At 35.6% G+C, this 21,135-nt stretch overlaps 2 protein-coding genes across 2 annotated transcripts; one reads left to right on the forward strand and one right to left on the reverse strand.

Moving 5' to 3' along the window:
• The first annotated feature begins 698 nt into the window (after nucleotides 1-698).
• LOC113731125 (floral homeotic protein AGAMOUS-like) lies at nucleotides 699-7,789 on the forward strand. The gene is made up of 9 exons (XM_027256212.2): nucleotides 699-857; nucleotides 1,179-1,410; nucleotides 5,337-5,418; nucleotides 5,763-5,824; nucleotides 5,917-6,016; nucleotides 6,130-6,171; nucleotides 6,989-7,030; nucleotides 7,199-7,365; nucleotides 7,528-7,789. Exons 2-9 carry the CDS (start codon nucleotides 1,181-1,183, stop codon nucleotides 7,529-7,531), a joined length of 729 nt encoding a protein of 242 aa, XP_027112013.1. The 5' UTR covers nucleotides 699-857; nucleotides 1,179-1,180; the 3' UTR covers nucleotides 7,532-7,789.
• A 795-nt stretch (nucleotides 7,790-8,584) lies between these two features.
• On the reverse strand, nucleotides 8,585-20,839 carry LOC140036713 (GDSL esterase/lipase At1g29670-like). The gene is made up of 6 exons (XM_072079187.1): nucleotides 20,378-20,839; nucleotides 19,997-20,121; nucleotides 17,746-17,991; nucleotides 16,733-16,973; nucleotides 9,750-9,877; nucleotides 8,585-8,793 (listed from the first exon to the last, which is right to left on the reverse strand). Exons 1-6 carry the CDS (start codon nucleotides 20,619-20,621, stop codon nucleotides 8,722-8,724), a joined length of 1,056 nt encoding a protein of 351 aa, XP_071935288.1. The 5' UTR covers nucleotides 20,622-20,839; the 3' UTR covers nucleotides 8,585-8,721.
• Nucleotides 20,840-21,135: the final 296 nt, after the last annotated feature.

A 21,135-nucleotide genomic window follows, 5' to 3' on the forward strand; every position in this document is an offset into this window, starting at 1 on the left:
CTATAGTTAATTAGTCCTCTTATACAAATTCTTGGCCTACTTGGTCTTGGGTAGACATGACGATACAAGTCGAGCCTTGTGTATCAGATTATGATCTTTCAAAGCTATATGATATGCACAAATCAATTTCAGAGTGAATAGTTGAGGATTGAGCAATTAATCAACACAACTGTAATGCAATAGTTGAAATTGTACAAAAACATTAGTCATATAACCACATGGACTGGTATATATAGGTGTACCGTTATCATACTTATTAGTTTGGGATACAGTTTTATTCTTACATATGTCAAAGGCTATTAAATGGAGTATTTTAATTGCCATCTTATCCTATTATAAATAAATTATTCAAATTTGACCTCTCATTTTTTACGGTAAATAAATGATATGAAGTTAAAGACGATAAATGGGAAGGAAGGTGTTGATTTCCGTATATCTTTATGTCATAAGTAATGATGACTAGTCAAGAATGGTAGAAAAAAGCTAATAAGAAAGTAATTGGGGGGGAAAGTTGGTCAAATGAATGGCCAATGTCCAAGAAACTAAGAATGATCTCCTAGAATTTTCCTTACTTTCCAATTTTGATTTTCAATTTAACTAATCAATATAAAAGTGACACATAAATATTATTTTAGGAAATATAAGGAAAACAACAATTTGGTATAAAGACAAGAAATCATGGTTGTTATATTCACCTGTAAATAAAGTCACCGTTTCCTTATAAATACTTATTTCCCTCTGCAACTCATTCCTATTTTCTGCATATCCCTTGCGCAGATTTTCTAGGAAGTTAAGCAAGAGAAGAAAGCAGAAACGTCTACTCTTACCTCTTTAATCTTCCTCAGTTTCCTCACCAGGTTAGTAATGGAGCTGAAAATATTCTACTCAAAGAAATGATTGAACTCAGTTTCTTGATCAATCCAATTTATTATGATCCTTCATCCAAATATTATACTAACAAATCTTCAGTATTTTTCAGTTTGAAACCTTAGTACAGAGTTGTACTTATGAATGCCTGGATGGGATACTTCTGCATCTTCATTTATTGTTTCAAGTATTAGTTGCTTGATTCAGCATCAAACAACTTTCTTATATATGCTGGTTACTGATCATATTTGTACCTTTTCTTGAACATGTTCTGGTGGACCATTTTGATCATTTGACTGAATCAACTGCAGCCATGTCATGCCAAAGTGATCCATCCAGAGAGACCTCTCCACAAAGAAAACTGGGTAGGGGGAAAATTGAGATCAAGAGGATTGAAAACACCACAAATCGTCAGGTCACCTTCTGCAAGCGCCGCAATGGTTTGCTGAAGAAAGCCTATGAATTATCTGTTCTCTGTGATGCTGAAGTTGCCTTGATCGTCTTCTCCAACCGTGGCCGTCTTTATGAGTATGCAAATAACAGGTACAAATTTACATCAGCAGAATTAATCCCAAAGATCTCAACCTTTTCTTCTACTTCAGCTCTGAAGAGACATTCTTTTTTGAGCTTTTCTTTTTCACTATTTGCTTTCTCTTTTTGCTATTTTTGCTTCGGACTTTTTTTTTAATGGGATAAGCGTTGATCATTATACTTGTTGCCATACAGTAGTAGATTTGGAGTTGTTTGCTTTGTAACCAAAAAAAAAAAAAGATTGACTGGGCTTTCTTGTTTTGTGTTTTGTTCTTTTTCCGCAATCTGCTTTATGAGTTTTCTATTTTGATGATTGCATTTGAAATCATGGTCGGCTTAGGCACAGATCTGTTGTTAAAGATAGAAAAGGAAGCAAGCAACATTATGATCTATTGTATGAAATGAGTAGAATCTTGGGAAGGCATTCAGAACTGTGAGATCAGCTTCCTCTTTTCCTCCATTGCTGTCAAGTTTTTGCTTTTTTCCTTCAACCTTTCTCTCTTTCCACATGTCATTTCTGATGCCTAGCAAGAAAGCTGTCATCTTCCTATTTGCCCATTTCAGATATCAGTTGATGCATCCTTAATAGCAAGTTGGACGTGATCAATCAAAACCAGGCCGTAGGACAGGTCTAAAGTTGTCATCAGTCTCAGCCCTAGGACTAAGAGCATTTTTTTGTTGTTTTTTCCATTTCTTTTTGGGTTTCAAATTCACAATTTTTTTTATTTTATCGTTGAAAGGTAAAGGTCATGGTCTAGGAGACTCAGAAAAATTACTTTCTTTTTCCTTTTTGCCAAGACTTACAAAAATTTTTAACATGCTATTAGCCAGCCATAGTGGAAAACTGGAACGCATGCTCAATGATGCATTTCTACTCTTGCCTACCAAAAGTCAATGGTTTCTCAGAAGTAAAAATGTAAAATTCATCGTCATAATCAAAATGAATATAATTGGGCATACTGTAAAATGCTTGGCAACTGTTCAACAAGTCAAAATGTTTAAATAACCAAATTGAACAAAACTAGGGTTTCAGAAGGGTTTGCACTAAATCTCGTCCAAAATCAAATCAAAACCTAGTCAATTTTGACATGGGTTATGTTCATATGCCCATTACCAGCTTGCCACTACGTACATTTTGTAGTCTTTTTGGGACATGGATTCTTCTAGTGTAGTTAGCTTTCAACACCCAATTAGGTGAATTTTGTTTTGTATTGGTTACAAGAATCTTTTCTCACGTCACACATGATTTTTCCAGTTATCAAACTTCTGACAAAAGAGTGTAATAAGTTACGACACCCCTTGTAATTGGTCTTTCCCTCTATCTCTCTATTCATGAAATTTGTCCCTCAGCAATTGTACAAATACAACTTTTTTCTTTTCTCGTTATTTGACATACCAAAGCTTCTGAAACTGCTAAATAACCTAAACAACAAAGCAACAGAAATGAAACAACTTTAACTATAGGCAAGCCTATTTAAGCTCAGCATTTCTTTCAGATTTTGCATAGATATATTTGAGTAAGTCCCTTTTTTTTTTTTTCGAGAAACTGCCAACCAATGGGAGACTTCTTGTAAGTTGCACCTTTTTTGCATGGGTAGGGTTTATAAATGCAGGGCTCGGATGCATTAGACCAAAAAAGAGTCAGTACCATAGCCTATAATTACCGATCTTGCAGAATGGTCTTTTGCTGTAATAAATGTTGTCTGCATTTTAAGTAGTTTTCTTGCAGTTACCTAGCTGAGTAAAAGGGTTTAATCCATGTGTAAAGGGTTTCTGACACGTGGTAAAAATCTGACCGTAGAAAATGGGGCCAATTACATTGTGGGATATTGTGCCAGCTTGGCAGCAGCAGCCAATCAGTGTCTCGACGAAATTAAGGAAACATCTGACTGGGAAATGGGGGTTGATTCTGCGCTGTTGGGTATAATTTGCGCACAATATTACATCACGTCATCTTGGGACTTTAATAAACAGGAAATGATTCTGACTGACAAATTTTTGTTCATTTTGTATCTTTGCTTTACGTGTTGGGATTGATTAGCTAATAATGTAGAGCTCTGGAAATTGGAATTTAGGCAGGTGAACAACAATTATTACTAATTGTTATTAAGCACCCTTTCACCTTATTAGCCATGAATGACCTAGTAGCTTTATTTATTTTGAACCAGATTTTGAATATTGGAATGTATAAGAAGTTGAGATATAGATTAATTAGTAGGTTTTAAAGTAGAAATCAGGTGTGGAAGAAATTTCTTAACTATTGCACGGATCCCTGTGTACACGTAACCAATATTTTGTTTTTGGAATTAGCTCTATTGATTGGTGGCAACATTTGGCTTGGTTTTTCTTTTCCCCTAGCTAGCATACGTAACTTATCAAAACATTTTTCCTAAAAAGCAAGTAGTGGAGGTTCCAGCGGTTTTTTTTTTTTTTACTAAATGAAAATATCAATTAATGAATGTCTTTCTTTCTTTTCAATTTTTTTTTTACATTTTTCTCCCTATTTGTCATAAATTAAATTTTGGAGCCACTAAATTGGAAGAATAGTTTTTCTCCATGCTGTTATGTTATCATTGAGAACTTTAACCGAAACTAGACATAGAAGTGTTTTTCCCTTTTTGCTATCCAATAAAAGGAAATCCTCATTCATCTGCCATCTTTTCTTGCCATCATAATAAAGTCATTGTGGTATAATAACAAGAGTTATCAGATCTTGTGAGTTGAAGTAACTTTCACAACATATATAGTTTTTAGCAACCTTTTACAATATTAGTCCTGAATGAATTCTGTCTGACTAATGTTGTGGTTAAGGGGTTTGTTTTTCCTTCTTTTAGATAAGCATTGACCGCATTGCTATTCCTATTTGAACTTCAAAATTTATCATGCCAGAGATTTTTCTTTAGAATTTGTTATACTGGTAACTTGGGCTATTTATACTTCACATCACAGCCATATCACTAGTTACCAGGTGAAGGTAAATAAAGGATAACGGCTATATGCAAATTACCATAGTAGTTATGATTTTACCCGATGAAAACTGCGGAGGGACAAACAGTACCTTGAATAGTGTTACATAGCTAAGTCTTATTTACTTTAAAAAATTAGGAGATTATATTTTCAATAGTCTGGAAATATATATAAAAAGAACCTCTTGGGCTTAATTTATGTGGATTGGCGCAAAGTCTTAACTTCAGTTATTCATCCTGTCTTTGATGATACAAACCCCCCCCCCCCCCCCACCTCACCAAAAAAAAGGAAAAAAAAAAAACTATGCTTTGATGATTTCTTCAAGGTAGATCTTGTCTAATTTTAGGATAAGACTCATAAGGTCCTAACTGTATCTTTAACAGCATGGATATAATTGGACAAACAATATTTGGGGATTGAAATACGGGAACTGGATCTTTTGGGATATAGACTCATTTCTCTGATTACTCAAGGGGATCTAAATAACAATAGTCTATTACTTAACTTCTCTAAATGCCTTGAAAGAAATACTGATATTTTCAGAACTGAAATCACATAAATAAATTCACCTATTGTCCAAGGAACTTGAAATCTCATGCTTATTCTCTTGTATATGAAACAACTTCTTATGATTCTAGTTTAATCTGCAATTTTCACACACGCAATAAAAGGTGGTTGAATAGCTTATGAAATTATGATAAGATCAATTTTCTTGCTAAAGATATAATAAAGAACTTGACATAATAACAAAATTTATTTTCCTACTCAATCCCCAAAGTAAATGTTTTTAACCAACAGCAGTTTTCTGTTCTGCTATTTCTTTACTTTTTGCTGGTAATACTTGTGGTCAGCTGGGGGAGATTTTTGGTAACTTGGAGGAAATTGTGAATCCAGCTATTTTCTTGATATCTGATTGATGCAATTTAATACTTAGAATGCACATACTAACAAGTTGATGCCATGTGGTTCAGTGTCAAAGAGACAATTAAGAGGTACAAAAAGGTAAATTCAGATTCTGCGAACACCGGCTCTATTTCAGAAGCCAATGCTCAGGTATGATGTTAGAGATTTAGTCTTCCAAAGAGGTTTTTCCTGAAAATTCTGTGAGATAGTATAATTTTCTGTCCACATTTGTGGTTCATTTTAAATTATCATCCCATGCATTTCTGAAGAACTCTTAACGTAACAAATTAGTTTTGAAACATGGGTAAGTATAGATCCATTCTTAACAAACTTGCACCATCAGACCTTTATACAAGTTAGGCCTTCCAATTTATGGTGATGCTTCACAATTTTTTTTTTTTGAATTTTCTTTTAATTAATGAAGCTCCATCTTGCATGCCATAAATGGTACTGTGTTTTCAGCAGCACTGACTTTACATTGCATGTCATGACAGCACTACCAACAGGAAGCATCGAAACTGCGTGCACAGATCAGTAATTTGCAGAACTCAAACAGGTGATTTCTGTGGTCAAAATTCCTCTATACAGTTATTCCTATGACCTGTTAGATCCACTGTTCAATTAACCCTTTTACTTGATGTCTTTCAGGAACATGCTTGGTGAATCTTTAGGGTCGTTGAATCTGAGGGACCTCAAGAATCTAGAAAGCAAGGTTGAGAGAGGCATTAGCAGAGTCCGATCCAAAAAGGTACCTGTTATTAGATTTTATTGAACTGATTTTTTCCTGGTATTATAGTCTTGCACAGTTTATCTATGCTTCCGAACATAACGTGTCCATTTCTTCTCTCTCTGACATTGCAGAATGAACTTTTGTTCGCGGAAATTGAGTTCATGCAGAAGAGGGTAAGTTTTGATGAATTAATCTAGACTTCTTGAATGCATCTTATCTGCAAATGAGCCTTGCGAAAAGGAAGTTGAGAGTACATGAAGTACATAGCCCTATAATATGGTTACCCGTTTTATTCAGCATTCATTTTGACATGATTTTCTTTCTTTGTACTTGATAACGAATTATGATATATATGTAAGAGTAAGAGGTTGGATTGGAAAAATATGCTAGACTAAAAATTTTAAAGAACAATTGAAAAGTTCGTAAATAGGGGTCATAGATATTTGGAAGCTGAAACATATTAGAAGCATGATTAAGACATTTAATAATATGGTATCTGTCAAGGGTGGTAAGCATCATTTTGTACTCATAATCTCCATCTTTTCTAACATGTAATAGCTAGGAATTAGGATTCTCAATACAAACAAATTTGACCATGATTTTTCAATATTTTTGTGTGTGTGTGTGTTCTTTTTTTTTTTTTTTTTTTTTTTTTTTGGGGTGGTAAAAAGAGGAGAAATATTGTGATGATTTATTTGAACTCATTCTATTGCCAAATAAAAATTTATGACCCTGATACTTGTCATATCTATTATTGATCTAAATCCTCCCTCAAGAATTCAGTCAATCCAGTTTGCCGGAAGAGCTATAAAATAAAATTCACTTTCCTGCTTTTAAGAGTTGAGAGACCTAAAGAAAGCCTTGAAATGTAAGTGCTAAGACAAGAAAATGGCACTGATATGTAAGCCTTGAAGCAGTTACACTAGCTTGATCTTGCAAAGCTCCTGTTGCACACTTACTCAATTTGCCATACATCAATCTTGAATGCAGGAGGTTGATTTACACAGCAACAATCAATACCTTCGATCAAAGGTCAGTCCGTCCAAATGACTGTGTGTGTGTGTGTGTGTTATTTAACGTATATATGTGTGATTGTGTGTGCGCGAGCATTTGTACACATACACACACACGAATTTATGCAGTTTTCTCTTCTAAAGCCTAACCAGAATATTTCATTGTGTTGTTCAAATTTTCTTGTAGATAGCTGAAACTGAAAGAGCCCAGCATGACATGAACTTGATGCCTGGGAGCTCTGACTATGAACTAGTGTCAGCTCAGCCATTTGATGCTAGGACTTTCCTCCAAGTTAATGGGCTGCAATTAAATAATCATTACCCTCGCCAGGAACAGAGGCCTCTTCAACTAGTGTATGATTTCCTCAATTCACTGTTTACAACACACCAATTAACATATATGCTTAGACTTCTCATTATGCATCTCTAGTTTTTCTGGTTATTTTCCCCACAAAATAATAAAGTTTTTTTTTCTGGCATATTGGAACTGATTGCATTTCCTCTCATATTTTGCAGCTGATATTGCTTAATGAGGTTGAGATTTCTCCATCTCTCATTTCTTGTTTGGAAGTTCTGTCGCTAAGCTTGCCAGCAAGGACTAAATTCTTCAAGAAATCTGGGGATTGATCGGTGTTGGTGGAGGCGAAGCTTCATTCTTAAAATAAGTATGCTGTTGGACAGAATATATAGTCCATTTTCTTCCAATTTCTATTGATAACATCTTTCTTCTTTACTTCCCAAATGATTATACTTATAAATGCTTATAACTATTCCTCCACGTTGTTATACTCTTTTGAACTTCTATGGAAGGAATCGAAAGCGTGAAATACTATGTCTATGTATCATAAGCTGCAGAAAATTAAAATTTGATGGCATGTTATAAGTAAAAGTTCCATCTCATTTGCCAAGAAAAGATTGCTTGTTTCATTTTCACAAAGACAAGAAAGGTAGTATATAGGAAGTTTAGCCATCAAGCACTTTCCCACTGTAACTTTCCCCACTTTAAGGGACCAAACTCAATAACAAAAAAATGTTTTAACTCCTGAATAATTGGATTGCTATAATTACTTAGCCTCGTGATTGTTTAATTTTCTGCATATGCCTTTTTCCTAATTTTTTATCTAGTTATTATTGCTCAAATTTTAAATTTGATATTTGAGGCTCATTTCAGAGCCAAATAGAAGCTCTTGTGCACTGAATGCAGGGCTTCCCAAAAACACTGGCAGATATTATAATCTTATGTTGGGGGGACTAACTACTTGGTGCCCTTTAGGCTTGATTAATATTTTGTCCTAATTCCTATTGTACAGAAATAAATTTAGCAATTCTCAAACTTGAGATACATATTTATAATTCCAACACGTTCTAATTCCAAAGAAATCCTATTGATCTTCCCTCACTTCCAATAAAACGGAAAGAGCCCTTTATCTTGAAGTGACATCCTTCCAATATTTTGCAAGAAAGCCAGCTCAAATTGTGGTTGCAGCACCACAATTTCTCCAACCTGACTTACATCCTTAACTACATATATTCATTAAAGAACACAAGTTGCGATCATCTCTGAATATACATCTTTTGGCAATGTTCTGATATCAACTGGATAACCATCTGAGGGTAAATCAGCTGAATATGCTCTACTTGCAATGATCAAGCATCACTGGGATGCAGTGCATCAAAATATTTGTACATTTCTCTGTTTGTACAAATGTATCAATTTGGACGGCGGAGTCCCATACCTTCCGAAACATGACTGATAGCAAGGAACTTCTGAAACGTTGAAGCCTATAAAGTTCATCCCAGAAAGAAAGAAGGAAATATGAGAAACGAGAGGGTTCGTAAGCAAAAATCATGACTTTCAATTGACCGATGGAAAACAATATTTGATACTTCTGCCTACAAAAGAAAAGTTGGAAGGAAACTATATATCATGGCACAATGTTCCTAAACAGATTAATGTTGTCCATATATATGTTGCAAAAGTAACTTTACCATGAGTTCTAAAACATATGTTACAAAAGTATTGCAAAAGAAAACAAAATGATTTAGTCCTCATGACTTGTAACTTTACCATGAGTTCTAAAACAAATGTTACAAAAGTAGTGCAAGAAAACATATCAAGCAGATGTAGCCTATAAAATTATGCAATGAGAGCTGTATGTATGAGCCTAATAAGAGAGACAGATTATTTTAATTGATATGTTTAAACGATCATTCCCCTTCTGATTGTGCAAGTCAAGAACTCTATGATAACCCAAAAGTTGAAGTTGTTAGTTTTCAGGCCTTTACTTACATACTAAGTGTTTTTTTTTTTTTATCTTCTGAATCAATATAGGATGCAATTTCCTACTCATGAACCTAACAACCTCCTCCTTTATGAGTAGCCCTCACATTGAAAATAAAATCTAATTAATCAAACAAAGTGAAGTAGTTAAAGTAAGTGAAATATTGTGTACCCTTTAGTGTGCATTTTTAATATCACAAAAATGACACTTTCACAATCCTCAAGTTGTATAAACATATATATATATAAGTTGTATAAACAATATTTTTTCATTTTCAAGGGATTTTAAACAATTTCAAGACATGTAAATCAATGATGTTCACAAATCTAAATAATTGGTAAGTCGCAGAAGAAAGATATTAAGCCAACACATGGGGAAGGAACAAGAGGAAAACTAAAATTTTCAAGAGAAAAGGAAAAGAGAAGAAAGGTAAGAAGGGATCACGAGAACACTGACAAGTTCGTGGCCAGTAGCATCAAGAATTCCAGATCCGCTGGAAGAATAATAATTGACACCTTTCATTATGCTTAGCCTTTTCGTATTTGCAAATGGTGGAATGTCACGCTCCAAACCTACAAGCTCAGCTGCACATTAAGTAAACTTTCAGCAAGCATCAGAAATTTTCAACTTTAGGAGTGAAATAGTAAATCTCTAAACAAATTAGCTATTGGTACATAAGAGATACACAGGCAAATCAATCCAACTCAGGTTTTAATATTAGAATAATATTGGGACCATTTGAAAATCTTCCAGCCCGACCATCTGGATAATCAATCCCATATTAAGGGCCGACAGATTTTCGACAATTTCCTGTTAGCTCAGGAGGTAGTATCAGATATTGGGAAGTCTACTAGAGGGGGTAATATTGTCTTAAAGCTGGACATGGCCAAAGTGTATGATAAGGTTTCATGGCCTTTCTTGTTGCAAGTGCTCAGACGGTTCAGGTTCAGTGAGGTTTGGATAGATATGGTTTAGAGGTTGATTTCAAATGTTTGGTTCTCAGTTATTATTAATGGGTCGTCTCAAGGTTTTTTTAAATCTAGTCGGGGACTTCGCCAAGGGGATCCGCTATCACCATCTCTCTTTGTCATAGGTGCCGAAGTTTTGTCTCGACTTCTAAATTCGTTGGTTGTGCAACGGGGTTTTGTGCCTTTTAAGATTCCACAAGGGTGCCGGTTGTTACCCATTTAGCGTATGCAGATGATGTTATTATTTTTTCGAATGGACTGAAGAAGTCGTTACAGCTGATTATGAAGATGCTAAAGGATTATGAGTTGATCTCGGGACAGAAGGTCATTCATAGTAAGAGTTGTTTTTTGTCTCATGCTAGTCTCTTGGGTGTGCAAAGACGTGTTGTCACACAAATCACTGGGTTCCACACACAATCTTTCCCAGTAAAGTATCTTGGATGCCCGTTATACTCTGGGAGACGGAAGAAGAGTTATTTTTCAGCTTTATGTACTGCAGTTGTGAATAGGATGCTATCATGGAACGAGAAGTTGTTATCGTATGGTGGCAAGCTAGTTTTGATACAGAGTGTGTTGTCGGTTATGCCTACCCATATTCTTGCGGTATCTAACCCTTCTAAAGGGATACTCCGTCTGTTGGAGAATATTTTTGCAGGCTTTTTATAGGGCGGGTCAGATTTTGGGCCACGTCTACATTGGATCAAATGGGGCCAGCTGTGTAAGCCTTATGAGGAGGGAGATGTGGGCTTACGGTCGTTACAGCATGTCTTTGATGCGTTTTCTTTGAAGTGGTGGTGGAAGTTTAGGCAGAGGCAATCATTATGGGCAGAGTTCATGCATTCGAAATATATCTTGAATTTGCACCCTTGCTACTCAGAGGCTTGCCCATGGCAGTCTGCTACTTGGAGGAGGATGTTGGACGCTCAGTTGGTGGCAGAGAGGCATATAAGGTGGATAGTAGGTAGTGGAAACTCAAGTTTTTGGCACGATAATTGGTTAGGATCAGGGTTGTTGTGTCGACAAGTGAAAATTTTTCAAGAACAACCAGTTGCGGATTTCGTGGTTCATGGTGGTTGGAATGTGCAGAGGTTATATCAGGTTTTGCCTATGCACTGTGTGTAATGGGTCTTGGATGCTGCTCCACCATCTTCAGGTTAGCTGGACAAAATGATTTGGGCTCCGAGTACCTCGGGTGAGTTTTCTACAGCGTCAGCCTATCAGGTGGTGCTGCAAGGTGATAACAGTTCTGGACTCTTTTCTTTTTCTGGCATCAGGTCTTACCTTTGAAGGTCTCCTTTTTTATGGTGCGATTAATGAGTGGCAGGATACCGGTTATGGGTGTATTGCATAAATTTGGTATAGTAGGCCCGTCTCGGTGTTTTTGCTGTCGGGACCCTTCTCAAGAGACTATTAACCATATTTTTTGTATTGGTGAGGTTGCTAGACAGGTCTAGAGTTTCTTTGAAGTGTCGGTTGGCGGGTTTGGTGAAGCTTTTACGATAAGGCATGAGGTGATTAGTTGGTGGCTAAAATCTGGTAGAGGCCCCTATATTAAGTTATTATTTCGACTTCTGCCCTCACTGATTTGTTGGAACTTATGGAAAGCGAGAAATAAGTTTGTTTTTTAAGAGAAGCTGTTGACTGTGAAATAAGTTTGTGACCGAGTTTTTATTGAGTTTCGAGAGAGGTTCGGCGTTCAGTTCCAGGAAATTAGTATTCCTTGTTCATCGTGGCCTAGTTTCTTTGATGCAGTAGTTGGGTTGGGAAGTGTTGTGAATGTGGTGCAGGTTAGATGGAAATGTCCGGTGCAAGCAATCGTGAAGTTAAATTTAGATGGATACTCAAGAGGCAACCCTGGGAGGAGTGGAGGGGGAGGTCTATTCAGGGATAGTGATGGGAGGGTCCTGTTAGCATTCTCCTGTTACTTTGGGGAGATGACTGGTTTACAAGCGGAAGTCAAAGCGCTACTCCATAGGGTGCGGTTAGGAATAGCTCGAGGGCTGGCAAATTTTCATTTGGAGTCTGACTCGTTAGTTCTTATCCAGATTATTCAGGGAAGAGCTAAGTGTCCGTGGGTGGTGCAGCGGGAATTACAAGAATTGGTGCAGTATAGTCATCACTACATTGAGATATCACATTATTTTCGAGAAGCGAATAAACCTGCGGATAGACTTGCTAAGCTTGAGGCTGATTCTGGGGAGTCAGTAGTTTATGATTCCGTCCTTGACCTTCCCCGCATGATTAGAGGAGATATTACTTTAGATAAGTGGGGTTGTCCTAGTTTCCGTAGGGGTTGATATAGAGGGTAACTTTGTCTAATCGGTCACACAGACTGGGGGTGGTGTTTCTCTCTATGTACTTTGAATCTCTTATAATAATAATAATAGGCTATTTTTCTTAAAAAAAAAAAAGAAGAAACGAAGTAATATAAACCAAAATAGGAATAAAATAGCAAACCAGATTGTAGGAAGAAAGTAAAAGCATTTCTTTGGAAATTAGTGAAGTGGCAATAAAAATGAGCTTTAATAGCTATCCAGGAAGAAGAAACTGCAGATATTGTGCAAGACAAGGTGCAGTAAATAGTTATCCACGTTGATTTCCATATAAAGACAAGGCAATAGTTTGAATTGGTTCACCCGTAATAAGTTTCGTTCTTTTGAAAGTTGTTTAGCAACTTGAACGATTTTTGTTTAACAGAATCATATTGTTTGCATTTTGCTCTATTTAGGAAACCTTGTCAGCATGTTAGGGTAAATTATTTTTCCTAGTCTGATAAATTCTCATTTTGTCGGGCTCTTGGTATAGTTTTCACAGTAAGAGGTGCAGTGGACCCAGGACAATACTTTAGCCTTTTAGGGGTTAAATGCCCCTCGTAAATATATATGTACGTATGTATCTTAAGTAATGCTCAAAATTTTTAGACACGTGATCAAAATTGTGTTTTCATCTTGCATGCACATTTATCTAATGAAAAGGTGAATTCTATTTTACACCTTTCAAATATATCCTGATTCTTATTTTGGTCCCTAAAATTTGTAGTGAGACATTTTGATCTCTATCTCTAAACTATACTCTCATTTCAACTTTCGTCTCTAAACTTTAAATTGAGACATTTTAGTCAAGTTGAAACTAATTATGGGGCATGGCAATTTCCTAAGTCACTCTGTCCTAGTCCTTTATTGATGTAGTATCGAAGCGTGAGAAGACGACAAAGTTACACGAACACCCTCTAAAAGAGAAGCTTTACATGAATGGATCTCAAACATGAATTAAAGATTCATAAATACATGAGAGAACTCACAACAATTGGTAAGACGGTTTGATATAATAAATTAATAATTGATGTTCTAGGGATATGACTATTTATAGGTTAGAAAGTTTTACTCTAATAAGGATACAAAAACAGGTGAAAAAACTCTAAAATGAACAAATATCGTATTTGGATGCCATAAGGATCTGCGCACGGATGCATTCCTCTGAGGGTCGGATCCAACTGGCAGATCCAAGACAGCAGCCCCTAACTGCGATCCGCAGAGGGATCCGGGACAAGTAGGTGTGGACCCGGTCATGGATCCTTCATTTAGCAATAATTGCAAATTTTTTCAGTCTTTATATGTTCTTCATGCACCATCATTTATTGGTACAATAATGACTAATACTAATGTTGTTAAATAAATTAAACAAAAAAACTAATAAAAATTTTGAATTCTACCCTAATTAAGAAGCTTAATATGCTTCTTGAGTGGCTTATTGGATACGGACCATGGGTTCTTGAATTTGAGGGTTCCTCCTTTTTTTTTTTTTTACGACACAGTGGGTATTTAGACTTTCGGCCCTACTAATCTATCTGCAGTCCGGGAGAGGGTGCCCCAACTCACTCTGAGCACAGTAACCATGGGACCCGAATACTGGGCAATGACTTAAAAAAATATTACATGACCGGCCGAATTACCCCTCAGGGGCGAATTTGAAGGTACCTCGTTTCATGTTATTTATGAAACCTACAATTTCAGACCTTATGTTAGTGAATGTTTGAAATATTGTTTAAGTGGCCAAGGACGTCTTTTAATTTCTGGATTTTGATAATGAAGACGTCTCAACAAATAGAAAAAAAAGAGAAAAATCTCTTAATTATCATGATTCCAGAACGAGGTGGCTGACGTCCGTTGGATAGGCATCCCAAGGTAGCAACTTCTTGTATGCTCTTGCTGCAGTGTACAGGTTCAGAGTTTCACAAGGATGAAAATCATCCCAAAACAAGTTAAAAGCTCTAGTAATGCATGGTTTTTGTCCAGGAATGCATAAACCCGTGGTGGATGAAACTTGGCAGCATGGTTGATTGAAAATTTGCAATCCTGATAGAAAATAATTACAATAATAATCAAAATGCAAAATTTACATTCTTTTTGTTTTTTGAACTTCAAAATCTACCTATCCGACTTAAGGAAAAAGTTATGGTACCAGTATGCTACCTTAGTGATAGGTTGCAATTCATTCACTTATTTTATTATTAATTTCCCCTATTACTTGACCTGATGTGAATTAATTATTAGATTCTACTCACTTTTCGTAATTTACATTTATTTCAGGGAGTAGAACGAAAATATAATAACAGGTGCTAATTTGGCAGGAAAAGAGTCCAGATGATAGAACTTATTCTAGGGGCATTTTTGGAACAACAAACGTGAGCCCTTGTTGGGCAAATTGGGCCGAAGTCTTCACTTTCCTGCACAGGAGCCGCCGCAAGGAGTATTCCTTTATATAGGAAAATTACGCAGGAAAAAGGGAGCTTCTTCTTCTGGTGCGGCGGACGCCGCACAGGAGCAATAGGCTAATTGGAATAGGAGTTGCGCAGAGGAAGAGCAGTGACTCTCTTCTTAGTTTCTTTTGTCCTTTAGCTTAGTTTCTTTTGACTTTTCTTTCTTTTTAGCTTTTAGTAGTTCCTTGTCTTCCTTCGAATGTTAGCCAAGAGTACAAGCAATCAATCAACTCCTGTAGCTTACTTTTCTTATTGATTTGAGCGAATTGAATTTGCCTAATTCATGGATACGAAGGTCGCAGCTATTGCCGCAATTTCTGGTGGGTTTAGTTCATCAAACATGAACTAATTTCACCACTCTAGTCAAGAACAACGGGGGATTTGGTTCTACTAAATTTGTGAGATCGAATTAGTTTTTATTTATTTCCATTATTCACTGGTATTTGTCTATCTTTTGCTTTATGTTCATATGGTTGTTTTATTATTCGATTATCCAGGGCCCGGATTCTAGATTAATTCAATAACCTGAAGCCAATTAGGATAGTTAAATCCGTAATTGTTTAATTATTCTAAACTGGTGGCAACTGGCATGATTGGGTTTGTGTCAGGGGGATAGACAGGCTAACTTAAAGAGACCCTCGTAGCGTGTTGATTGGTTAGAATTAGGCTCTTCTAATTATTCATGCAATTAGGGAATTGAACTTCTATGGTCGTACCTAGGGTTATTTCCTGATTAGAGAAATAGTCAACGGTCGTACCTTGGCTATCGACAAATTGAGGAAGAGTTGGTTGTTTATCGCGTGTATGACAACTATAACTAATTTATCAGATAGTAACTGGAATAATCCTTGCATCTGTGATCGAATTAAGTGAACCATCTCCGAAGTTGTCTCTTGGCTAGAGTTCGTCCATTATTATTTTTATTGTGATAATTAGTTATTTGAGTTGTAGTTATTTTATTTTATTTATTCCAAGTAATTTAGTTACTCTCATTTTCCAAAACCCCCCATACTTTGGACTCTAAAAGAAACGAATTATCCCCAGTCCCTGTGGATTCGACCCTACTCACCGCTATATACAAAATCTGTATTTTTCTAGAGTAGGTATTTATTATTGCACAGGTTCGGCACCTGTCACTTAGTTTGAAAATCAAGGGGTAGTGGTGGGATTATTTGCTAGATTAATGTTTCAAACACACACACACACACTATATATATATATATATGTAGACACAAACTTGCAAGATTAAATGTATGCCGAGTTAGGAAAAAAAATTAAAAATTTTTATGAAAGTAATGTATTATGTATCCATACTTATTAGTGTAAAAAAAAATTGACATGTTGGCAAAATAAAACCATAATTGTAGAAAAATAAAGGCATGGGAGTGATGGGCCACATGGACTATATATTTGCAAAATTAGATTGGATAAGCTCCTATATTAAATACCTTCTTGCAATTTTGCTCTAGACGAGGTGCTAGGAAAGAGAATTTTTGTTACCACTACGAGAAAATGACATTGCCAATGATATCTCATTTAGGAATTGGCATTATTTTTAGTTTCTCAAGCTTAATTTTATCTTCTTCTTCTTCCTTTTATTTTTTGTTGGAAAATTGTTTTGTTGCTGTTTTTGTCATTGGAAAGAAGCAAAATGCACTGAAACACAACAAAAAAAAAATTTGGGTTTCTGTAAATGCTAAGATAATACATACCAATACTTGCCGGAGCACCAAATTGAATGCTAGAGACATTGATGTAAATTAACTTTGCCTGGCTGAGCTTCGTATTAAGGTCTTCAACAAGTTGCTTAAGTCTGTCATTAAATAGTTGAACTGCATCATTAATTGAGTCAACGCATGTTGGTGTGGGAAACATACTTATCTCAGTTGGGATGCAACCAAGAGGACCCAATCCAAATAGGACCAATTTTCTTGCTCCATAATTATACAAAGTCTGCAAAAAATTGTCTAGCAGTTATTACCTTTTACAAAAATATATCACAACAATTCAACATTAAACAGCATTAAACGAGGAAAACCACCTAATAAAATACTATGGCAAATGGTGTTGCAATTCCACTTGAAATTTTCATGGTTGTTGATTGCTCCTGTGACGTTCACATAAATTAAAAGAAAACTAAAAAAAATGTACAAATTTATCTCAAAATAGTTTGACAATGAATTAAACGCAGAGGAACAATTCATTTATCTGGACACAATCGACAGCTAGTTCATTTCAATCTAAAGTTACGTGCTAAAAATTCTCTGAATATGATAGATGTTGATTTTGTAAATCATGATTACATTAAAAATAGAAAATTATGATCACCTTTTGATTTGATTTAGAGAAAAAATTATGCACGATTTTTTTTAATCTCATGGAACATATAGTAAGACATGTTTCTTGACTTTTTATTCTGCAAGTACCAAGTAACTAGGAAGTCTTAAGGCTCTAAAAGGACTCAAAAAACAAAAACAAAAAAAAAAAAAAACACTATGACGTATCATATTTTGTAACGTTTGTGGTGTCATATATGTCACCACTCTATCCTAGACCATACGAGAAATTGGATTTATTAGTGAGACAAATAGTCTAGGGTGTTAAATTATAAAATGTATCCTTGAGGGACAACATCAAAACTACATTGAAGTATGGGGAAAGATGATTTTAAGTGTTATAAAAAATGCCAACTAAGCGCAAACAAAATATTGATCGAAATACGAACCATTAGTTGATGCAAATATTGTTGAATCAAGGCTGCAGCATATTGATCTGGTGTATATTTGCTACTTGAGTTATAATTTTGTGGCAAATAGTAGTTGTTGATGTAATCATTACTACCGATCATAACACTGTACAGACATTTGTTTAGGTGCTTTCTTGCTGAGGTCTCGTTTCCAATCAAGGAAGCAATGCGTGAAATTGTTGTTCGATGGTTAAGCATTTGCTTGTTGAAGCTGAGGTTATCACCCTGACATGAATTTGGGAAAGTGAGCTAGTTAATAATAGTCCTTTGCAAATAGTGACTACAAAACTGGAAAATATGAACAAAAATTTGATAAGATGAAAATGGAACAAAGGGTTCACTTGGTCTGTTGTATGACCACTCGTTCTCCTAATTTCTTGTATGATAAGTCGGTGGCAGATCAAGCCAGCACCCTTGGCTTAGGGGTTAACCTTCAACACATCATATGTTGCAATAGTAGAGTTAAGCCAAAAGGATGTCCTTAATAAAACACACCTTTTTTTCTTTGAAATGCACTTTCAAGTCTAAAATTTAGCATAAAGAGTTTAGAAACGTCAAAAAGATTTAATTTGGATTAGCATTGATAGTTTAACTTTAAATAGATCCAGCACTCTCGTGAAGTGTAATAATCATAAACCATTAATTTTTTTTTCTTTCAGGAGAGGGATGAATGTGGAGAGCAAATATAATTCAAGGGGATGGTGGTGGGGGTGGGGGAGGGGAGACAAATAGGAAACAACGTTAAAAAATTTCAAACGCTTTAAAGCTTAAAAAAGTAATTTTCTAAAACTTGATGGGAATGCTCATCCTCTGGTACCCGTGTGGGTTGTCCTGTCTGTTGAGGACTTTTAACTCCAAATATGTATGACATCCATTTTTGATATCCTTGAAATAAGATGGGGTCACACTAATAGACCATTTTCACACATAACAGCTTAATTACAATTCTCACAGTTAGTTAAACCTAAACCACACTATATTCTCTGCGTAATTAATTGGTGTAGTAGCTACAATCTCTTGTTGTGAAATTTTAGTTATACTTTTGAACATTAATTGCACCTAGACAACGCTATATTCTCTTGTTTTTTCCCTCACAGATTGGCAGTACCAAGTTACTTGACTTAGTTTTCCATCTCAATTAAAACTTAATACCTATCGTGCATGGTTGGTTTTACCTGTTCATTCGTCTCTGTTGTCACTTTAAAATAGTTTAGCGTGTGATCAGTTACGTGACCTAGGGCAGCAAGTTTGTCGGAAATGCACTCCAAACATTAATTTGCGTGAGGCAAAAAACTTTTGCAATATTGGCTGTACTCCTTGGAATTGGAAAGTGACACTCAAAGAAGATGACAGCTAGGTAAGGGATGTATGATCAATTACTTCCAGCTTTCACTCTATCCGTTAGCTTTACTATTTAATACCTTATAGCATCAAATTATGACACATTTTCCTATCATATTGGTTATTAACGAATTGTCTCTATTTATTTTGAAGTCAAATTTCCTTTGCGCCCTTAATTTGCAACTGTTTATACAGATACTATTATTCGTCTGCAGCTACTGAAGTATTTTTCTTCAAAAAAAATAAGTGTTGAAGCTCATTGGTTTTCAACCGATTAGAGGAATGAACTATGGTAGTGTAAGGCACCTGAATACAACCCTTTGTGAATTAGGAACCGAACCGCGAATCTTTTACAGTTCAAGGATGCAGATTTCTAGTACCCTCACATTTATCATCTCCCTCAACTGTTTGAACTACAATAACTACTAGGTGGTTTTTATAATTTGATTCCATTAGCAAATAGGGTTATCTGGGAAGAATATTAACTTGTATCCTATCAGATTACGTAGTCTGAACCATCCATCTAACTGAAAATTTTCTGACTTTTTGCTAAAGTGTCTTCAGGTGAGAAGTTTAGGGGGAAGATGAAGAAAATGGTCGAACTTTCATTCTTTATCAGGATTGACTTGCTGCATGAAAAATAGGGTCCAATGGCTGCACTTAATATTTTTCTTGATTAATTGATTTTATGTAGTAAAGTCGGGGGTAGCTTGAAAGAAATAGAAATTTGTGGTGCATATCTTTCATTCTTTTTTTCTTTTAAATTGGGTCATGTATGTACCTTTCTTATATGCTTCCTTAGTTCAACCCCAAAATATCCAATGACAATAGTATGCTAGTGTTGATGCACAAAAGGAGCACACAACTACAAGGTTGTGGGAGAAATTACCCTATGTTTACCAGTCTCATCGCGAATTCCAGCTCCTCCTGAACCATAATTTATGCCTTTGATGATTTCTTGACCGCTTGCAGTTGCAAATGGTGGAATGAAATCATTGAATCCAAGGAGCTGAGCTGCAATAGATTATCAAAAATGGGTTTGTTACCATGTCATGTAAAATGAATAAATAGAACAGGTTAATCATTGTTAAAAAGGACCTCAATAACAATAAATTTTGAGAATTAATTGATAGAGGGTCTTTCTTGCTCCAAGCAGAACAAAAGAAATTACCAAAAAAAATAAGGAATAAAAGCCAAAAGTGCAGAAGAAATGAATTTAAGGAAACTTATAATTCCAAAGAAAAATCTAGAATAACGAAAGAGACGATACCAACAATATCGATGATTGTTCTTCCATTTGTGAATCTGCCTGTTGGCCCATCAGGAAAATCAATTCCGTAGGGCCGGTAATTGGCCTTGGAAGTTGTATTAAGGTTATTGTTATTGCCATTATCAACTAATGAGTCCCCAAAGCTAAAGAAACAAGGGATCTGTTGTGCACCTAAAGTTGTTTGCGGGTTGAAAATGATGAAACCTATGAATACCAGAAAACATGTACAGACTTTAAAAGACATAGGAACTGGAGAGAGATGTATATAAAACTGACTAAGAGAAGGATGAAGAGATTCAAGGTTATGGTGCCAAATGGTGGTTGTCGATTTAATTGTGCATAGTTGCAGCAACTAAAAAACATGAGAATCGACAAACTCTACATGTTGTTAGGCAATTTTTTTTTTAGTTTTGGACTACCCTCCGACAAAATCTCCGGATTCCCAGGAGTCTATCTGGAGTTCCGGACGAGATGTAAATTGAAGCATTATATAGACGGAAGAAAATTATCTGAAATTAGATAAACAGTTTAACTCCATCGTTATTTGAATGCTTAGCTACCTTGGAAATTTATTTAATTAGTTGCGCCGGCTCATTGTGAGTGCAACTCTTTTTTTTCTTCCTTTTTCTTTTAAGGGAAAAATGCTGTTTTGATTCTCAATTTTTACATGATCATCAAATTCAGTGACGAGGTCAGGACCATAAGATTAGAAGGGTCAATCTCCAATAGCACATGGAATATAGTAGGTTGGCCAATCT

The sequence above is a fragment of the Coffea arabica genome, chromosome 2e (genome assembly GCF_036785885.1).
Source record: "Coffea arabica cultivar ET-39 chromosome 2e, Coffea Arabica ET-39 HiFi, whole genome shotgun sequence".
In the NCBI taxonomy this organism is placed as follows: Eukaryota; Viridiplantae; Streptophyta; class Magnoliopsida; order Gentianales; family Rubiaceae; genus Coffea; species Coffea arabica.